The 20,265-nt window shown below is 42.5% G+C and overlaps 1 protein-coding gene across 2 annotated transcripts in view; it reads left to right on the forward strand.

The window, feature by feature from the left end:
* The window catches only part of satb2 (SATB homeobox 2), a 189,013-nt gene that overhangs the window by 61,392 nt on the left and 107,356 nt on the right, over positions 1–20,265 (forward strand). The window contains exons 6-10 of one of the 2 annotated variants that reach the window (XM_033023694.1): positions 1,259–1,361; positions 6,213–6,266; positions 8,534–9,000; positions 16,298–16,510; positions 17,294–17,449. In XM_033023694.1, the coding sequence (XP_032879585.1) occupies positions 1,259–1,361; positions 6,213–6,266; positions 8,534–9,000; positions 16,298–16,510; positions 17,294–17,449 (993 nt within the window). The remainder of the gene's footprint in view (positions 1–1,258; positions 1,362–6,212; positions 6,267–8,533; positions 9,001–16,297; positions 16,511–17,293; positions 17,450–20,265) is intronic. The other variant, XM_033023695.1, reaches the window with a different exon arrangement.

Genomic DNA, 20,265 nt, shown 5'->3' on the forward strand with positions numbered 1-20,265 from the left:
CCCTATAAGCATCTGTGAAGAGTTGTGAACAGCAAGACTGATCCCCTTAACAAAACAAATAACTCACTTTGCCTCTTCTGAGGGTACAATAACATAGAAACATAGAAACATAGAAAATAGGTGCAGGAGTAGGCCATTTGGCCCTTCGAGCCTGCACTGCCATTCAATATGATCATGGCTGATCATCCAACTCAGTATCCCGTACCTGCCTTCTCTCCATACCCCCTGATCCCTTTAGCCACAAGGGCCACATCTAACTCCCTCTTAAATATAGCCAATGAACTGGCCTCAACTACCTTCCGTGGCAGAGAATTCCAGAGATTCACCACTCTCTGTGTGAAAAATGTTTTTCTCATCTCGGTCCTAAATGATTTCCCCCTTATCCTTAAACTGTGACCCCTTGTCCTGGACTTCCCCAACATCGGGAACAATCTTCCTGCATCTAGCCTGTCCAACCCCTTAAGAATTTTGTAAGTTTCTATAAGATCCCCCCTCAATCTTCTAAATTCTAGCGAGTACAAGCCGAGTCTATCCATTTCTCCCATTCTGGGTAAACCTGCACATCATGTTTCAACGCTTTCCTTAAACAAAATATGTTAAGAATAGAATTTGTAGTAAGATGTTAATAAAAGAGAATCCTGGCACTAACATTATAATTAATCATAATTAGGCCAAAGCTGACACCAAGGCATAAAGTTCAAATGCAAGGAGATTATTTCTTAGTTTACCTGTTGATTCATCTCTGCACCTTTACACACTAAACAGTTAGGATATTGATCGGTTTCTGTTGGTTGTTGAAGTTTTGACTTGTCACCTCATCTCTTCAGTGCTAGGGCGATATGTAAACCTTTCTCTGCTCAGCCTTCATTTTTTAGTTTAGAGATACAGCGTGGAACATGCTTTTCGGCCCACCGAGTCCACACCGACCAGCTATCCCTGCACATTAACACTCCTCTACACACATTATGGACAATGTACATTTATACCAAGCCAATTTACCTACTAACCTGCACGTCTTTGGATTGTGGGTGGAAGCTGAACATCTCGGAAACCAGATCACAGATGACAACGTACAAACTCCGTACAAACAGCATCCGTAGTTGGGATTGAACCCTGGTCTCCGGTGCTGCAAGCGCTGTAAGGCAGCAACTCTACCGCTGCGCCACCGTGCCGCCCTCTTATCTTCATCATTGCCAATTGATTTTATTTGGACTTTTTTCTAATTTGCAATCCACTCTCTTTTCATTCTCGGTACCAGAGCATGATTTCCTCCATCGTGAACAGCACGTACTATGCCAATGTGTCATCTGCCAAGTGCCAGGAGTTTGGAAGGTGGTACAAAAAACACAAAAAGATTAAAGGTAATTAGATTCTTCCAATCTTCACTTATTGCTAATGCTTAGTAAAAATTGGGTCACATTTGGATGCCGGCCGCTAGTTTGCTCTACAATATGTGTGGTCCCGAGCTCTTTCATGAGTCACTATTTGTCTTGGTCTCATGCACTAGCATTGGTGATGTACTTCCTCACCTGGGTACATATCCATAAAAATGAAACAATGGGTTTCCAACCCATATCCTCTCCTGGGGGGATTTTCGTTTTGATTCTGTATTTATATAATCGAAGTGCCCTGTCCAGCGGAACATAGGTAGTGTGAGTAACAGATTTTCTTGCGTATGGCGTGCACAGCCTAAAGTTGTAGGACAACTTGTTCTATTTGATCATTTGATTGTGCACGCCAGGTTGATTGCATTCGTTGAAACACGTGAAGGTTGCAATCTCCCACCACTGAGTAACAGATCAGACCGTTGCTCTTATTTATCAGTCTTGTCATTTTCCAAAACTTAGGAAACTGAAGATGCATTTTGGTGAGATGTCGCTGCCAGTTTCCGTGCGGTTCCCGGAGGTTCCCGGAGGTTTTTGTCAGTCTCCCTACCTGCTTCCACTACCTGCAACCTCCGGCAACCACCTGCAACCTCCGGGAACCGCACGGAAACCTTGGGTGGGGCGCAAAGTCTCCAGAGGTTTCCGTTCAGGTTTCCTAAGTGGGACTGGGGCATAAAATTCTAGGAGCCATAAGTCTCAAAGCTTCTTTGAAGAGGTGCAACATCTCACCGACTCTTAAGGACCTCTGACCCATCAGCATTCATAGTGGAGGAGCATTGAAGGTGGCATTAGGGAACTTGAGTCCATGCATCACTAGCACGCAGATGTCCTGCATAAGCTTAGAAACAGCGCACAACCTCACAAGGGGACCACCCACCCACCCACCTGAATTCCTGCCCCATTGGTGAAAGTCTGCAGTTCCTACATTGGCTTCATCAACCACCCATAAAAACAATGTGGAGGCCAGTCCTCTTTGATGTCGAGGGACTATCTAAGAAGAATAAAATTAGGCTGACAATCCAACTTTTGTAGTGCAACCACTAATTAAAGCATTGAGATCAGTCTGAAGAAGGGTCTCGACTCGAAACGTCACTCATTCCTTCTCTCCAGGGATGCTGCCTGTCCCGCTGAGTTACTCCAGCATTTTGTGTCTATCATTAAGACCACTGAAATGTTTTCCGGTCGATGACTGAATTAGGGCCTAAGATAGACAAACAAACAACCACAGAACTCCATAATTATAGTACATTTGCATTTCTTAAGTAGTTGATTTGCCATTTCATCTAATATAGCAGTCAATAGTTTGAATAATTTAAGTCTGCCGTCTCCATCGTGTTCCCGTATAAATGACATTTAACCCATTCTTGAATATATTTATGATTTGGCCTCCACGAAGTTCCGTGGTAGAGAATTCCACAAGCTCACCACTCAATAGACAATAGACAATAGGTGCAGGAGTAGACCATTCAGCCCTTCGGGCCTCTGTGATCATTGCTGATCATCCACATTCAGTACCCCGTTCTTGCCTTCTCACCATATCCCCCGACTCCGCTATCATTAAGAGCTCTATCTAACTCTCTCTTGAAAGCATCCAGAGAATTGGCCTCCACTGCCTTCTGAGGCAGAGAATTCCACAGTTTCACAACTCTCTGGGTGAAAAAGTTTTTCCTCGTCTCCATTCTAAATGGCCAACCGCTTATTCCTAAACTGTGGCCCCTGGTTCTGGACTCCCCCAACATCGGGAACATGTTTCCTGCCTCTTGCGCATCCAATCTCTTAATCTATATTACTAAAAGTCTGATCTTGAACACTTCCTGTTGTTCTGTATATTGATTTTAGAAAAAACGCTGCCACTTATGGTTGTGATTTTTGGCCATCTTACTCAGAGTCACCCTCTGCTGCGCAGGACAAGAGGATTTTTCCCATCGATGAAAAATAAAAGAGTTATTAGTGTTGAAAAAATGTTGAGATTCTCTCTCCTGAAGGCCACGCCCCTTCTGGGGGACTATAAACCCCGGAAGTGTTGAGTGCCTCAGTCAGTCTCTGCAAGATGGAGTGAGAGGGTCACATCTCTCAGTCTGAGTTGTGAATAACACTGAACACATGTCGACTAAACTGTGAGTGGTTTTACTGACCTGTCTGTGCCCTTAATGTGGTTTGAAAATATAGTTTGGAAATGCTAAAGCTGTGTTGCCTTTGGTTTGGAAATGCTAAAGCTGTGTTGCCTTTGGTTTGGAAATGCTAAAGCTGTGTTGCCTTTGGTTTGGAAATGCTAAAGCTGTGTTGCCTATGGTTTGGAAATGCTAAAGCTGTGTTGCCTTTGGTTTGGAAATACTAAAGCTGTGTTGCCTTTGGTTTGGAAATACTAAAGCTGTGTTGCCTTTGGTTTGGAAATGCTAAAGCTGTGTTGCCTTTGGTTTGGAAATGCTAAAGCTGTGTTGCTTAATTAAAGTTGCCTTGCCTAATTAAGGTTGCCATGCCTAATTAAAGTTGCCTTGCCTAATTAAAGTTGCCTTGCCCAATTAAAGCTGCCTTGCCTAATTAAAGTTGCCTTGCATTCTATATAATTAAAAGTCTAATCTTGACCACTTCCTGTTTGCGCATTATATTGAATTTAGAAAAAAGGCTACCACGTACGGTTGTGATTTTTGGCCATCTTACTCAGAGTGCCCCTCCGCTCATCAGGTGCCGAGGATTTTCCCATCGATGTAAAATAAAAGAGTTATTAGTGTTTAAAAAATGTTGAGATTCCCTCTCCTGTCAATCACGCCATGGTGGGAGGGGAGGGACTTCTAAACCCAGAAGTGTGGGCATGGCTCAGTCTCTGCAAGATGGAGGAGGGAGAGGTCACGACTCACTGTCTTTAGTGGCCTTGCACCCTGCTTGAAGTGGTATGAAACTGCACTTGAATTTGGTGGCCTTGCACCCTGCTTGAAGTGGTAAGAAACGGCACTTGAATTTGGTGGCCTTGCACCCTGCTTGAAATGGAATTTCAAGGAATAGCCGTGAGTCAACTGCCAGCCCACCAGCCGTGAGTGAGTGAGTGAGTGAGCTGCCAGCACAACAGGCTTGAGTGACTGAGCCGCCAGCCCCAAGAATCCGTTCGGCCCACATTGTCCATACTAGCCCTCTGGAAACCAGTCCGTTCAGCCCAAAACACCCATACTAGCGCTCCAGAAAGCCCCCCCTCCCCCCCACTGGCCACCAAAATTGGAATTGGTGGAGAGGTGGAATATTACATTGGGGGACCAGCCTTCCCATGTGATGCTGGGACCCAACAGGCACTTCCCCAATCTCCTAAGAATGTCCTTCCTCAAATTTGAAGACCAAAACTGCACACAATACTCCAGGTGTGGTCTCACTACGGCCCTGTACAACTGCAGAAGGACCTATTTGCTCCTATATTCAACTCCTCTTGTTATGAAGGCCAACATTCTTAAGGGCCCATCAGTCTGAAGAAGGGTTTCGGCCCGAAACGTCGCCTATTTCCTTTGCTCCATAGATGCTGCTGCACCCGCTGAGTTTCTCCAGAATTTTTGTGTACCTTCTTAAGGGCCTGTCCCACTTGGGCATCATTTGCGCGTCATTTACGCAACATAATTAGCGCGTCACAACGTATGACGCGCACAAGGCGTGCATTATGTGCACATGACGTGCATTTACACGCGCATGGCGCATGTGAGACATGGTGGCGTAGGCAGCGACGTGCGGTAGCGCGCGACGCCCGAGGATTTTGGGATTCTCAAAATCCTCGCGCGCCACCTGCGTGACGCACAAATGACACCCAAGTGGGCCGGGCCCTTTAGCTTTCTTCACTGCCTACTGTACCTGCATGCTTACTTTCAGTGGCTGATGAACAAGGACCCCCAGATCTCATTGTGCTTCCCCTTGAAAAAACCTAGATCTAGGCTAGTGTGCATCCTTTGACACCCAATTTCCACTGAATTCTTTGTCCCCCATCTCTTGTTATTGCAAGAGCCAAATGCATCCATGTCCTCTCCTAGTGCCTCCCTTCTGATACATGTTAATATTGGGTGAATACATGCTGACTCCGCTTGGAATTAAGAACAATTACTGCCTCCTTCATCATGCAGTAAATGTGCATCTTCAATGACTACTATATTGATTCCCTTTCAGCAAATATGTCAATTACCAGGAATGAATGAAATAAGTGGAGAAAAATAATCTAACTTTGAATCAAAATATCCTACATATATATTGTATAAATCTAATTTGTACTTGAGACTTTGTTGAGTTGATTCACAGATATTAACATTTAACATAAAAGTAAATGTAATAAAATGCAAATAATATTTTAAAATTATATATGTCATGTTTACAGCTCTTATCAATTCCTAATGCTTATTTGAAATATTTTTCCCCAGAATATTTTCATTGATGTTTTTTATTTGAATTATTTTATTAGTTATGAACATAAAAAAAGTGTTTTTATTTTTTCTCATTTCATTAATTATTAAAAACACTATCTTTATTTTTGCTTCAAGCGCTAGGTATTAATATTAACTAATATCATGGAAGATTAATGGGAAGTAAGCTAAAGTTATATTCGATAGAAATCTAATCCATTGACCATTTCATCCTCTGCATGTTTAGGAATATTTTGTTATTTAAATGGTGTCAGCTTTTGATAAATGGATACTTTTTTTGTGTTCCTTTCCTTTCAAAGTTAGGTGGATTATAAGCCTTAAAGAAACCTTCTGCTCCTATTACAGTTGCGGGAATGTCTTCTCGTTTATTCATTTATTTGCTTGTTTATTGTTAGAATTTCGCTTGCATATTTACATTCTTTCTCTTTTACTCTCACAGAATCAGCACAAGACTGGGTTCCCTCAGTGTTTCAATCAAACAGACTATTCAAAGGTATATTGTTCCCCACTCAACCCCATCTCACCAGCTTCCATCTGTAAATGCAGATATTTCTGCTTATTTATATGTCGGTCTATATAAATTTTTAAAAAAAAGATATAAGAGACAAGATCTGGGCAACAAATAAATACAATGTTTGTTCTATTCATTACTTTACAGTGGCCACAACTGACCACACATTCTGCAACCTTTAGTATGAATGGAAAATAGATCAGGACTTGATCAGTGCTGTGGTGTTAGCATTGACTGTTGATCTAAAGTGGAGTTTGGAAAACACTCTTATTTTATAGCCTCTGAAGAAGTGTGCTCTAATTTATTAATGGTACTTTACAAAGCAAGTTATTGCTCTCACATTTTTTTCGTGAATGGGAACTAAACTCAGTGACAGGAATACAAAGTGACAAAAAGATGACCCATTTTCAAGGGACATGAGCCTGTGCCCAGCTCTGTATTTTTTTAAACAGTTTTAATGCGTCTGAAAGGCATATATTATTGATGGTCTATGCAAACATATCATCAGGTTGTGTCCACTTCCTCAATACTTTCATCAATGCATTTGGTCAAGTCAAGAGTCAAGAGAGTTTATTGTCATGTGTCCCAGATAGGACAATGAAATTCTTGCTTGCTGCAGCACAACAGAATATTGTAAGCATAAATACAGATCAGATCAGTGTGTCCATATACCATAGAATAAATATACACACATAAATAAACAGATAAAGTGCAATAGGCTGTTATAGTTCAGAGTCTGTTTGAAGTTGTGTTTAATAGTCTGATGGCTGTGGGGAAGAAGCTGTTCCTGAACCTGGATGTTGCAGATTTCAGGCTCCTGTACCTTCTACCTGAATGCAGTGGAGAGATTAATGTGTGGCCAGGATGGTGTGGGTCCTTGATGATGCTGGCAGCCTTTTAGAGGCATCGCTATAGTTACTTTAGCGTTATAGTCAGGTCTATAGTAACTCCACAGTAAGTCCTGAACAATAAAGTGAGCACGGGCAGCACGGTGGCGCAGTGGTAGAGTTGCTGCATTACAGCGCCAGGGACCCAGGTTCGATCCTGACTACGGGTGCTTGTCTGTATGGAGTTTGTATGTTCTCCCCGTGACCTGCGTGGGTTTTCTCCGGGTGCTCCGGTTTCCTCCCACACTCCAAAGACGTGCAGGTTTGTAGGTTAATTGGCGTAAATGTAAAAACAAATGTCCCTAGTGTGTGTAGGGTAGTGTTAATGTGTGGGGATCGCTGGTCAGCGAGGACACTGTGGGCCGAACTCTGTGTTTCTCTCAACTAATCTAAATTAGTAAACTAAACTAAACAAAAAGTGAGACCAAAATGTTGAATGGGCAAAATAATTCTCAGCACAGTTGCTTGTAAATGATTATTATAGATTCAAAAACTTTAAACGGCGCTTTGTTAAAAGGTGCAGTAAGTAAATGAGTGATGAGAGTAGGAAATGAAGGAGCAAAAGTTGTAACCCAGAGGCTATGGTTCAATGTTGTTGTCAGGATTATGTAAGGAAGATTGCTTTGCCTCTGGTACAAGTTATCAATGGATAGAAAGTGCAAAATGATTCTGTTTGCCATCCTTCAGTGTAATAAGCATGCAGGCATTACAGAAGAAACACTGCAAAATATGTGTCGTTATTTCCCATAACAAATCCATCCCAGCTGACAGCATTCCTTGCATTGTGTCTTCACTGAATAACCACAGCAGTGTCATCTCTACACACAGCCAGTCACTAGTTAACATGCTCCTTGAACCTTGCCAATGTTTCAAATGGATGCCAAAAACCTTTGCAGCAAATTAACGTCTGTTAATGTCCAATCAACGTCCTGGCCACAGGTGAGAAACAGGGCATGCAAACATTTCCATCCACATTTCCACTGCCTTCCACGTGCAGTCAGTGCAAAGGGAAAGCTTTGTTGCATGATCGTAGCAGAGGAATTCAGGCCTCTTAAATGAGCACAAACAAGCTCGATTGTACTGAGGAAGCAGTGCGTCAGTGGACATGTTATGCATTGAGAGTCACGCCAGCAGCATGTAAAAATGACAACATTGGTTTCATTTCTGAAATGTTTCCATTTGTGCAACAATAAACCTGTTTTGGGCTCTTCAATACCACAGATTATTGCATATTACCTACCAGGTAAAGCCCTGTAAGGCCTGTTGAATTTTTGTGGTAGATTAGGTTTGTACTGATTTTTACATGTGCATTTTACTGATGATTGGTAAGTGTGTTTTATGTCCTTTTAAAAAATTTACTAGTGGAAAGGGAAAATCTGTCGGAGTACTGTGTCCTCGGGCAGCGCCCATCCCACCTGACGAACATCAACCAACTGGCAAACTTGGCAAAGAGCAGCGAGCAGTCTCCGCACGGCCAGCACCACCACAGTCCGCCCATCCGAAGCCAGGCGCCGAGCTTGCAGCCGATCATGAGTCCCGGTCTGTTGTCGCCGCAACTCAGCCCTCAGCTGGTGAGGCAGCAGCTCGCCATGGCCCACTTGATAAACCAGCAGATCGCTGTCAGCAGGCTGCTCGCCCACCAGCACCCGCAGTCCATTAACCAGCAGTTCCTCAATCACCCGCCCATCCCCAGGGCCGTCAAGCCCATCGAGCCTCCCAGCTCCTCCGTGGAAGTCACCCCAGAGATCTACCAGCAAGTCCGGGACGAGCTGAAGAGAGCCAGCGTTTCACAAGCCGTGTTTGCACGAGTGGCCTTCAACCGTACACAGGTGTGTTTGCCCTCTTTACTGTTGATGGGGAAGTGTTACTGTAAAAATGTGAAGTAATACCATGTCTGCTGATTAATTAGGCAGTGCAAACTCAATCAGTAATGGCTGCAGTTTCAGTTGTGAAGGACATGCTTTATTTTTAGTTATCTCTAAACTAAAATAAACTGAACTAAACTAAACTAATCTAAACTAATCTAAACTGAAGTAAACTAAACTAAATTTGAATCAGCACAATACTCTTCCAACTTCACCTCAGAAATTAAAGTAGCCTGAGATATTGATTCCAATCTGCTGAGATGGTATATTTTTCCCAGGTCGTATCATACTTTGAAAGTTCTTGATGTTGAAACACCTGGGAAGCTGAAATGTTGAGGCGAGAGGGAATATTTCCATTGCTGTTGTACAGTAGCTGCCATTATTAACACAGTCAAAGGAGAACTAGGGATCTTGTGGGGAGATCAAGTTAACAGCCTCCCACCCTGGTGAAAACCAGGTTGATCTTTATAATAAGTCAGCATTGAAAGCTCATCAACATTATTCAGGTGCAGCCAACAAAAGAAGGCAAAATCTTTCTACACGGTTTATATGGAGGAAGGAACTGCAGATGTGTAAGAAAGAACTGCAGATGCTGGTTTAAATCGAAGGTAGAGACAAAGTGCTGGAGTAACTCAGCGGGACAGGCAGTATCTCTGGAGAGAAGGAATGAGTGACGTTTTGGGTCGAGACTCTTATTCAGTCTGAGGAAGGGTCTCGACTCGAAATAAGATCAACTTAACTTCAGTGTCTGAGGAAGGGTCTCGACCCAAAACATCACCTATTCCTTTTCTTCAGAGATGCTGTCTGACCCGCTTAGTTACTCCAGCTTTTTGTGTCTATCTTCACCGTTTATGTGTTGCTTGTCTTGTTATCTGAGACAAGTCAATGTAAGTACAGAGATGTGAATCTGTCAGTGAGATAAGGGAGATAGTCCTGGTTCTATAGGGATGAAGTGCTGGCGCCTCATGTCTGCAATCACTAGGGCTTGTGTAAAAGCAGAGCCCAGTGCCAATTCAAATTGGCTGCTCTCAACAATCAATAATGTAGAAGAAGGAAGGGTGAAAATGGACAACACCTCCTGAAATAAGATCTGCTTCAATCATGATAAAAAGATTTTAAAAATAGTTTATTCACATCACCCCATGCCCTACTCCCACCTCTGAGGCAACGTCATTAAAAACAGCCTGTAACTGTGGTAAGGAGTATGTTGCTAATCATGAAGATTATGGTAGTTGTATTGGATAATTGTACAATTCTGATGGTCTAAATCAATAATGTTGCTGGGCTTTTAATACCCTATAATTTGAGACATTTACGCTAGTTAAATATGCCCTTAGCTCTGTCCATGTATTCAATCCTATTGCCTTACATTTCATTATAATTGTTACTTATTCTTGCTGAGATTATCTGCTGATCTTTAAATATTATCACAGACATGATGCCTGAGGCTGACTTGCAGCACTGTATGAGCAAATGACTTAAAAGTTAGTCCTTCTCATTAAGTCTCCCGTAACTGATAGGGCCGTCTGTTGAGAGTGGTCAGATTACAGTCAAGTTATCACCCAAATTTCAGCTAACAAGGTTAACCATTCAACAAAACCTTTGTGTTATAACCCTGCCCGTTGTCTATTCCTGATTTAGCGTCTAATTTGTAAATCCATCTTTGTCCTTTGCACTTGGCTCCAGTAAACATTGGAACTGAGATAATCCTAGATTCCCCTTCATCAAGTGTGTGTGCAGCACAGAACAAAATAACTGCACTTAAAGAGATGCAGATGAACTTAATCCATGTTTGATGGCATGAGAAATATCACCTCATTTTATTTTGAATATTTTTTGCGCAACTGATGGATCAGTTATATTAGTTTAGTTTCGAGATACAGCGCGGAAACGGGCCCTTTGTCCCAACCATTCCGCGCCGACCAGCGATCCCCGTACATTAACACTACACTTCACACACCAGGGACAATTTTACAATTATACCAAGCCAATGAACCTACAAAGCTGTACGTCTTTGGAGTGGGCATTGAACTGGAGATCCCGGAGAAAACCCACGCAGGTCATGGGGAGAACATTCAAACTCCGTATAGACAGGCACCCGTAGTCAGGATCGAACCCGGGTCTCTGATGCTGTAAGGCAGCAACTCTACCGCTGTGCCACCGTGCCGCCCAATATGATAATATTAAAAGAGTTAAGGGACTTGATTGATTAAGCTGCATAGTTCAAAAGATCCATTTGCTGAAGAATTCAGTGACTACTATGGGTATTAGTTCAGTTCATGCCCAATAGCTCCTTCTGGTCCTAACACCAATACTTATCATGCAGGCAGTCTGAAGAAGGGTTTCGGCCCGAAACGTTGCCTATTTCCTTCGCTCCATAGATGCTGCTGCACCCGCTGAGTTTCTCCAGCATTTTTGTGTACCTTCCAAAAAAATCTAATCCAGGTTAATCAATATATAATTGAATAAACAAACAAATGTATTAAATTGAACTGGTAGCATCGAGGAAAATTTGTGAAAAGCAATTGCATATCTATTTCAGACAGATGTCCCTAGCATAATTTCATCAGTTGTTTGTTTAAGCAGTACTTTAAAATATTAATACAGCATTAGTGAGGCCACTAACCCATCATGATAGGATAAAGCCAGCTCATTATTACAAGCAGGGACTCTCTCTGAAGGGGTTAGAAGAAAGTCCTTATTGAGGGACAGATCCAATTGTGAATTAAAAAGGATAGCATGCAGACTCCAGGTGATTACATTTGTCTGGGATACAATTCTTATTCTTGATTATAATCAGGTTATGATAAGAATTGGGCTGCTCGATTTGCCTAGCACTTATACTCCCCACCAGTGAATGAATCTCCGATAAATGTACATGTTAGTTTCGGTCAAGATTGTACCTGTTTTCTAAAGCCTGCACTACCATCCATCCTGTAGCACCAGGTAAATACTCCTTCTTTATAACCCTGGAGTTAGATGCCATGATTTTGTATCCCTTGCTCACACTGTGTGGAGCTCCCACAGACCTTGCTGTAAAGCTTGCCCACCATAGCTTGCCAGTGAGTCTAGCCTGTTGCTGATGGCTTGGGAACTGCTACCAAATCTTTTGATGTCTGGTATCATAAGGTCATAAGGAATTAGACCATTTAGCCAATCAAGTCTACTCCGCCATTCAATCATGGCTGATCTATCTCTCCCTCCTAACCTCATTCTCCTGCTTTTTCCCCATAACCTCTGACATCTGTACTAATCAAGAATCTATCATATCTATCTATCTATCTCTGCCTGAAAAATATCCACTGACTTGGCCTCCACAGCCTTCTGTGGCAAAGAATTCCACAGATTCACCACCCTCTGACTAAAGAAATGTCTCCTCATCTATTTCCTAAAAGAACGCCCTTTAATTCTGAGGCTATGACCTCTGGTCCTAGACTCTCCCACTAGTGGAAACTTCCTCTCCATATCCACTCTATCCAATCCTTTCACTATTCTGTATGTTTCAATGAGGTTCCCCCTCATTCATCAAACTCCAGCGAGTACAGGCCCAGTGCCGACAAATGCTCATCATAGGTTAACCTACTCATTCCTGGAGGTGAACCTATGTTATACTTGTTTCTAGGTTTAGTTCAGTTTAATTTAGTTTAGATTAGATTAGATTAGTTTAGTTTAGTTCAGTTTAGAGATACGGTATGGAAACAGGCCCTTAGTCCCACTGAGTATGCGCCAACTAATGATCACCCGTACACTAGTTCTATCCTGCATATTAGGGATAATTTATAGAAGCCAATTAATCTATAAACCTACATGTCTTTGGAACGTGGGAGAATACCAGAGCACCCGGAGAAAATCCATACAGTCAGAGTGAGCATGTAGAAACTCACCCATAGTCAGGATCGAACCCTGGTCTCTGACACTGTAAGGCAGCAACTCTACCACTGTGCCACAGGTTGCCGCCTCTGTGGTTGTAAGATTAGAATTGTATCGGACAGTTGGTTTGAGCGTGGGGTTGGGATTATATTTTGGTTTAAAGTTGAGAACAGAGTTAATTCTGTTACGTGGTTACCTAGCTGTACGTGGTCTGTCACAGGAGCTAGAGAGAGAGATCAATGGGTGGGGAGGTTGCAATTATACTTCTGATATGGGGAGTGGTTAGTAGTGGTGAGGTCACTATATTAAAGGTACATGCACATGTCATCTACAGTTAAGGTACAGATTAGAGTGGGGTTTGCAGGCAGCCGGGCAGTCACTTTGCTTATGTTTTAACCCCCACCTCTTCTACTCCCGCTCTTACTTGGTTGGCAATTCTGGTTGATCTTCGTGTCTATCTTTACTTGACCTAAGTCTTCTGCAAGTTGATGCACCAACTCCACCCAACAAACATAAGCTCACCAAACCTGCATTTTGCTCGAGAGGTCCTAGAGCTAATTTCTGGAGGATCAAAGATAATCAAGATTTAGTGGGAGGCACGCAAGGGGGCTGGAGGCTGACAGGCTGACAGGCCAGGATTTTTCATAAAGTCAGAGGCTGAGATTCCTGGCTGGGGACCATTGCTCAGAGTGGAGAAGACACATCCAGTACGATGCAAGTGTTTGTCCATGACCTCTTAGTTTAGTTTAGAAATACAGTGCGGAAACAGGCCCTTCGGCGCACCAGGTCCACACCGACCAGCGATCCCCGCACACTTACATCATCCAACACACTAGGGACAATTTACATTTATACCAAGCCAATTATTCTATAAACCTGTACATCTTTGGAGTGTGCGAAGATCTTTGAGAAAACCCCCGCAAGTCAATAGACAATAGACAATAGGTGCAGGAGTAGGCCATTTGCCCCTTCGAGCCAGCACCGCCATTCAATTTGATCATGGTTGATCATCCCCAATCAGTACCCCGTTCCTGCCTTCTCCCCATATCCCCTGACTCCACTATCTTTAAGAGCCCTATCTAGCTCCCTCTTGAAAGTATCCAGAGAACCGGCCTCCACCGCCCTCTGAGACAGAGAATTCCACAGACTCACAACTCTCTGTGATAAAAAGTGTTTCCTCGTCTCTGTTCTAAATGGCTTACCCCTTATTCTTAAACTGTGGCTCCTGGTTCTGGAAGTCACAGGGAGAACGTACAAACTCCGTACACACAAGCACCCGTAGTCAGGATCGAACCCAGGTCTCTGGCACTGTAAGGCAGTAGCTCTACTGCTGCCCCATCATGCCACCCTCCAATGGGTACAACACCCTCCAATCTTTACAACGAGGGAAGCAATTGTAGCACCACCGCGTCACCAATCACAGAAACTGTGTTAATGCTTGTCTGAAACCACAATTGACCATACCCTTAAGTACACAGAGGCTGTGTATGTGGAAATGCAATAACATTCTTGTGAACTGACAGTTGTTTGGCAGGGTTTTGCAGCTTTTTTTGCAAAACAAACTTATGCAGATTGGGCGATGAGGCTGGAAGCCAGTTCTGGGCCAGAGAGCCAGCTTTTTAAAAAAAAAACTAGATTGCGTTTCTTCAAGTTCAAGTGAGTTTATTCTCATGTGTTCCTGAGAGGACAATGAAATTCTTGCTTTGCTTCAGCACACAGAACATAGTAGGCATTTACTCCAAAACAGATCAGTGTGTCCATATACCATTATATAAATATATACACACATGAATAAATAAACTGTTAATAATGAATAAACTAAAATAATCATTCAATTACAATTAAATAGAACCATGATAAATCAAAAAGTCATTTGAGCTATTTTACATATTATTAATCTAATGTTTGCTTGTAAATAAATGGGCCAACTATTTGTCTGCACAAACAAAATGTGAATAGAATGAGATGAGTTTGACCTTTCACTCTGTATAAAGCCATGTGAATATTACTCATTCTGTGTGTGGTCAAGAAAGCCATTCATCCTTAAATGAGTTGCTTAAAGGTGATCTTTTTCCGGTTATGGATTTTAGCTCTTAATTAACATTTTTAAACAGAATGGAGGTCCAGTGTAAAAGTGTACTTTTGGAAAGGGGACAAGCAATTAACTGGCAAACAAGCTGAAGAGTGCCCATGGCCACCCCTGTAAGCCTTTCTATATCATAACCTGCAGACTGCATCCTGCTTGAATAGTCATGGAGTCATACAGCGTGGACCCAGGCCCTAGGCCTAACTTGCCCACACTGACCAACATGTCCCATCTACACTAGTCCCGCCTGCCTGCGTTTGGCCCATATCCCTCTAAACCTGCCCTATCCCTATACCTGTGTAAATATTTCCTAAGTGTTGTGATAGTCCCTGCCTCAACTATATCATCCAGCAGCTCGTTCCATACACCCACCACCCTTTGTGTAGAAAAGTTACCCCTCAGGTTCCTATTACATCTGTACCCTCTCATGTTATACCTATGCCCTCTGGTTCTCAGAATCTGACATATAACCTGGTTATGTTGAACAATCCCAGGTTGATGGGTAAAGGAGGATGAGGAAGAGGTTGTCCATGGACCCTCCACCTCCGCAAAGAATGAGAAGCTGGAGCAGGCCACTGGACCCTTGTGACCTGCTCCTCCTCTATTCAGTAAGATCGTGGCCACTCATCCTTCCTCATCACCCATTTTCTCGTAAAGAGGTTTGGTGTTTGCTGTGCAGTTCCCTGTGTTCAAATGGAGGGTTTTACTGACTTTGTGCTCTCGTGGTCATTAAACATCAAGCATGGGACAAACGGTATGCAGGTTAACTGTCAGATTCCAGTACGATGCATTCAATGGGTTATGAAATAGAAGGACTACACATCTTGTTTGCTGGCCATTGAATACATGGCTGACATGTGAGTCAAAGTCACATCACTGTCTTTTCCCGGCATTCCTTAACATGGTCGGTTAACAAAAATTGTCAGTTCCAGATTTAAAATTAACAAATGACCTTGCATTGATTGCTATGTGTGAGAGTCTCTGGATTGAACGCTCTGAATGTTTTGGATTGGGCACCGACCTATTAATCTGCTTTATTTGTAAATGTCTGATGCCAATTTATGTGTTTACAATGCTACAGTGAACTGTCAAATAGGGAGAAAATTAAAAATGTGTGCACTTTATCAGTGGGTTACTAATGTTGTTTCCAAAAAGATTTTGATGTCTTGACATTAGTTGCTTTTTTGTACTGCAGAAAGCTAAATGTATGGCGGGAATGTTGCAGTGTATCTGGGAGTTGTTTGGGGAAAGGCTCGTCAGACTTGATTTGTTTTCTTTACTGACACTGGGTGCCTTCCACACCAGGGCTTGCTATCAGAGATCCTCCGAAAGGAGGAAGATCCTAGAACAGCATCCCAGTCACTTCTTGTAAATCTAAGAGCCATGCAGAATTTCCTGAACCTTCCTGAGGCAGAGCGTGACCGAATCTACCAGGAGGAGAGAGAACGAAGCATGAATCCAAACATCTCCATGGTCTCGCCTTCAGCAGGCAGCCCAGGCTCTTCTCGAACCTCTCAGGTACATAAAACAAAAGTCCTCCATCAAACTTCTTCTTATTTTTATTGATGCAGGAACTAACAGTGGACTTGCACACTTTTTTATAAAAATTGACCATGCAGAATACATAAATGTAAACGGCCATCAAAGAAATTAAACCACAAAAATCAGATGCATTTCTTTCAGTGCGTGTTGAAATATAATTTTTTTTTTCATTTCACAGTGATTTCCTTTGTGAAATTATCAGCATCCATGGCTAGCATAACAATTATAATGATAGTATACAGTGCATACCAGTTTGACATATGTAATGATTAATAAATAATGAGCTCAATTTTTGGAAGAACATTAAATTGATAATAATTGACCGTTTAGGTGGCTCTACCCATTTACAAATTTTTAGGAGAATTGGTTCTCCCCCTCGAAGAAATGTTGTTTTATCTACCTGTACATGCACTGTTTTATCGGGTTTTCTCTTATCTTTTTTTCCAATTAAATGTTTATTATTACTTGCCATGATTTGAGCAGCCTACCTTAGTGAATTGGCAAACAGCATGAAAAGTGCTTCACTGTGTTTGCATGTCCTGTAGGAATGCTCTGTTCATGAACACCAATTATTTCTAATCACAATTAACCTGATTAGAATAATGGACAGGAAGTGTCCTCTGCAGCTAATGTAGTTTGGCATCAGCTGACTGAAATCCACTGATGATTTGTACACAGATGGCAGCTGAAAGCAGTTTTTACTTTAATTTCTTTTTGTTTTTTTTTTTGTTTTTGTTTCGGCTGGTTCTCTCCTGATAGACCAAGACCTCTGCGTCAACTCCAGATCTTCTGGTTAAGGTGGAGGGCACAAACCTGAGCATCACATCAGCCATTTACGAGGAGATCCAGCAGGAGATGAAACGGGCCAAGGTCTCTCAAGCCTTGTTTGCAAAGGTGGCGGCAAATAAAAGTCAGGTGAGACTCACATTGATGTTCAGCGTCTCCTGTGATAATCCACCAGTGCCGTTCCTTCTGTCACAGCTGGACATTATCACAGTATGTTTGACTGCAATCTTGCTTTAAAATATTTTCTTTGTGATTTTTGCCAACGGTATCACACAAGGCAAATCAAGATCCCACCCCAAAATCCCACTTCCTTACCTTGCTCCCAATACAATTGTCAAGCTCTCACCTGGAGCGTCTCCTGGTGGATGTTTCCTGAGGTAACCAGTAATTGTCTCCAGAGGTCATGGGTGGCCACTGAAATCTAATGATTGCTCTTTCAAATCCAGAGTGGATGCACAGAGGTGCTGGTAAGCAGAGAGCAAATTGGTTGATTTGGCCAGAGTGGGAATCCAGTTCAGCGAAGAAGTAAGGTGTTGCATATTGCAAACAATAAACGCAGCACGATGGCGCAGCAGTAGAGTTGTTGCCTTTCAGCGCCAGAGACCCGGGTTCAATCCTGACTAGGGGTGCTTTCTGTACGGGGTTTGTACGTTCCTCCCGTGACCTATATGGGTTTTCTCCGAGATCTTTGGTTTTCTCCCACACTCCAAAAACGTACAGGTTTGTAGGTTAATTGACTTGGTAGAAATGTCAGTTGTCCCTAGTGTGTGTAGAATAGTGTTAATGTGCGGGGATTGCTGGTCGGTACGGGCTCGGTGGGCCGAAGGGCCTGTTTCTGCACTGTATCTCTAAACTAAACAAAAAAAAAGTTTAACAGCTATTAAGTAAAGGACAGTGATGGAAATCAGGGAATTATATATTAGTCTATTATTTGTTGATGGGAAATTACTAGGCAGCGAGAGTGAATGCCTTGAACATCTTCAGCTGGTTAGAGAGAGGCATCATGGATTTGAAAGGGTAGGTTGTGTAGGATAACCCTGGCTGAATGTTTTAAAGGGTTGACAAAAGTATTGGACAAAAGAATGTCTATGATTGTTTTGATGTGGACTTATGGAAGGCATTTCAGAAACCTAATCGCCTGCAACTTTTAACTTAAATTGGAACTGAGGGCAAATTAGTCACCTGGTTAAGAATTGGATGAGTAGCATGAGCCAGAGTCCAGGTATAATGGGCAGGTGCTCAGATCAATAGCATGAGCTCTGCATTAAAGTATCAACTGTTCATCAAATCTATTCACAACTTTGCCTGTGAGACAGAAAGGTCTAGGTTACATATGACAAAATGATAGGAGATATTATCCACCATGTAGATGGAATTATAGAATTATAACTGCACTGAAGGGGCCATTCAATGAATCAGGTCTATGGTAACTCTTGTCAGTGCTATTCCCCTGCACTTTTGCCAGGCACTAAAAATTGTTTTTCCTCTGGGGCTTATCCATTGTTCTTTGGAAGGTAGACACTTTCTTTGGTGTAACTCAGCAGTTCAGGCAGCATCAAAGATCCTATAGCAAGCAGGATAGCCCACTCGACGAAAAAGACGTAGAACGGTCATGGGCAGATTCATGGGTAATTTTCGGCCCCATTTCCATAACCGGCTTCCGTCTCCGCACCAAAGATCCCATAGCGGAGCAAAGATACTAGTGCGGAGACGGAAGCCGGTTACGGAAACATCCTCGTAAAAATAAAAGTTCTTTGGTAAAAATCTTCTCTTCATTTTCAGAATTATAATTTATTAACACAAACTGTTCCCCCACAACTTTGATTACACTGCGAGTCGGGTCGGGTTACTGAAATGGATGAAAAAAAGGCCCAAGTTCCGCTAGCGTTGCGTACTACACGTCAGCCCATTGCATTTAGCAGGAGTGGTCTATCTTTGGGCAGCATCTCCGGAGAAAAAGGATGGGCAAAGCTTCAGTTCGGAACCCTTCTTCTGACTCTTGATCAGACCATTCTTCAGACTACAGATACATCACCCGCCCTTTTCCTCCAGAGAGGCTGCCTGACCCGCAGGGTTACTCCAGCACTTTGTGTGTGTCTTCGGTATAAACCAGCATCTGCAGTTCTTTTCAAGGTACTTTGCTTTTGTTGCAACAAACTTATGGGCAACGAATTCTATATCTCAGCTGCACTTTGGTTCAAAATGTTTTTCATCGCATCTCCCTTGGATCTTTGTCCCATGTTTTATGTTTATATCTCTTGATCCAAAAATGATCTTCTCGCTGGGTAATCTATCCAAAATAAAACGAGGTCAATTATGGTGGAACTTAAAATGAAAAAACAATACACTCCAACTGGTTAAAAAAAGTGAAGCAGAGGGCGTCCCAAGGGAGCACAGGGACCATGTACATGTACACTATTTAAACATTTAATATCTTGAAATTAACACATTTATGACTAGGTTATGCCTACATCTGGTGTACAGAGAGCTGTTCTGAGCACCACATCTTAGGGAGGAAGTATGGGCCCAGGAGAGAGGGCAGAATAGAGGAATTATACATGGTCTTCAAAGGTTACAATAGAAGGACTAATCATGCAAGCTGGAGTTATGTTCGCTGGAATTTAGAAAGTTAATGGGCTGACAAGTTTGCCATCAGTCTGAAGAAGGGTTTCGGCCCGAAATGTTGCCTATTTCTTTCGCTCCATAGATGCTGCTGCACCCGCTGAGTTTCTTCAGCACTTTTGTGTATCTTCGATTTTCCAGCATCTGCAGTTCCTTCTTAAAGAAAAAGTTTGGTTTATTAAGGGAAATCGGTGAGATAAATGGAGATAAACCATTTGCACTCTTTAGAGTATATGACCAGAGGTATCATCCGAATACTAGATGCAGGCCCTTCAAGATTAAAGTGGAAAATCAATCTTTATCAACAATGGTGGGAGAAGTTT

This window comes from Amblyraja radiata, chromosome 7 (genome assembly GCF_010909765.2).
Source record: "Amblyraja radiata isolate CabotCenter1 chromosome 7, sAmbRad1.1.pri, whole genome shotgun sequence".
NCBI classification, from domain to species: Eukaryota; Metazoa; Chordata; class Chondrichthyes; order Rajiformes; family Rajidae; genus Amblyraja; species Amblyraja radiata.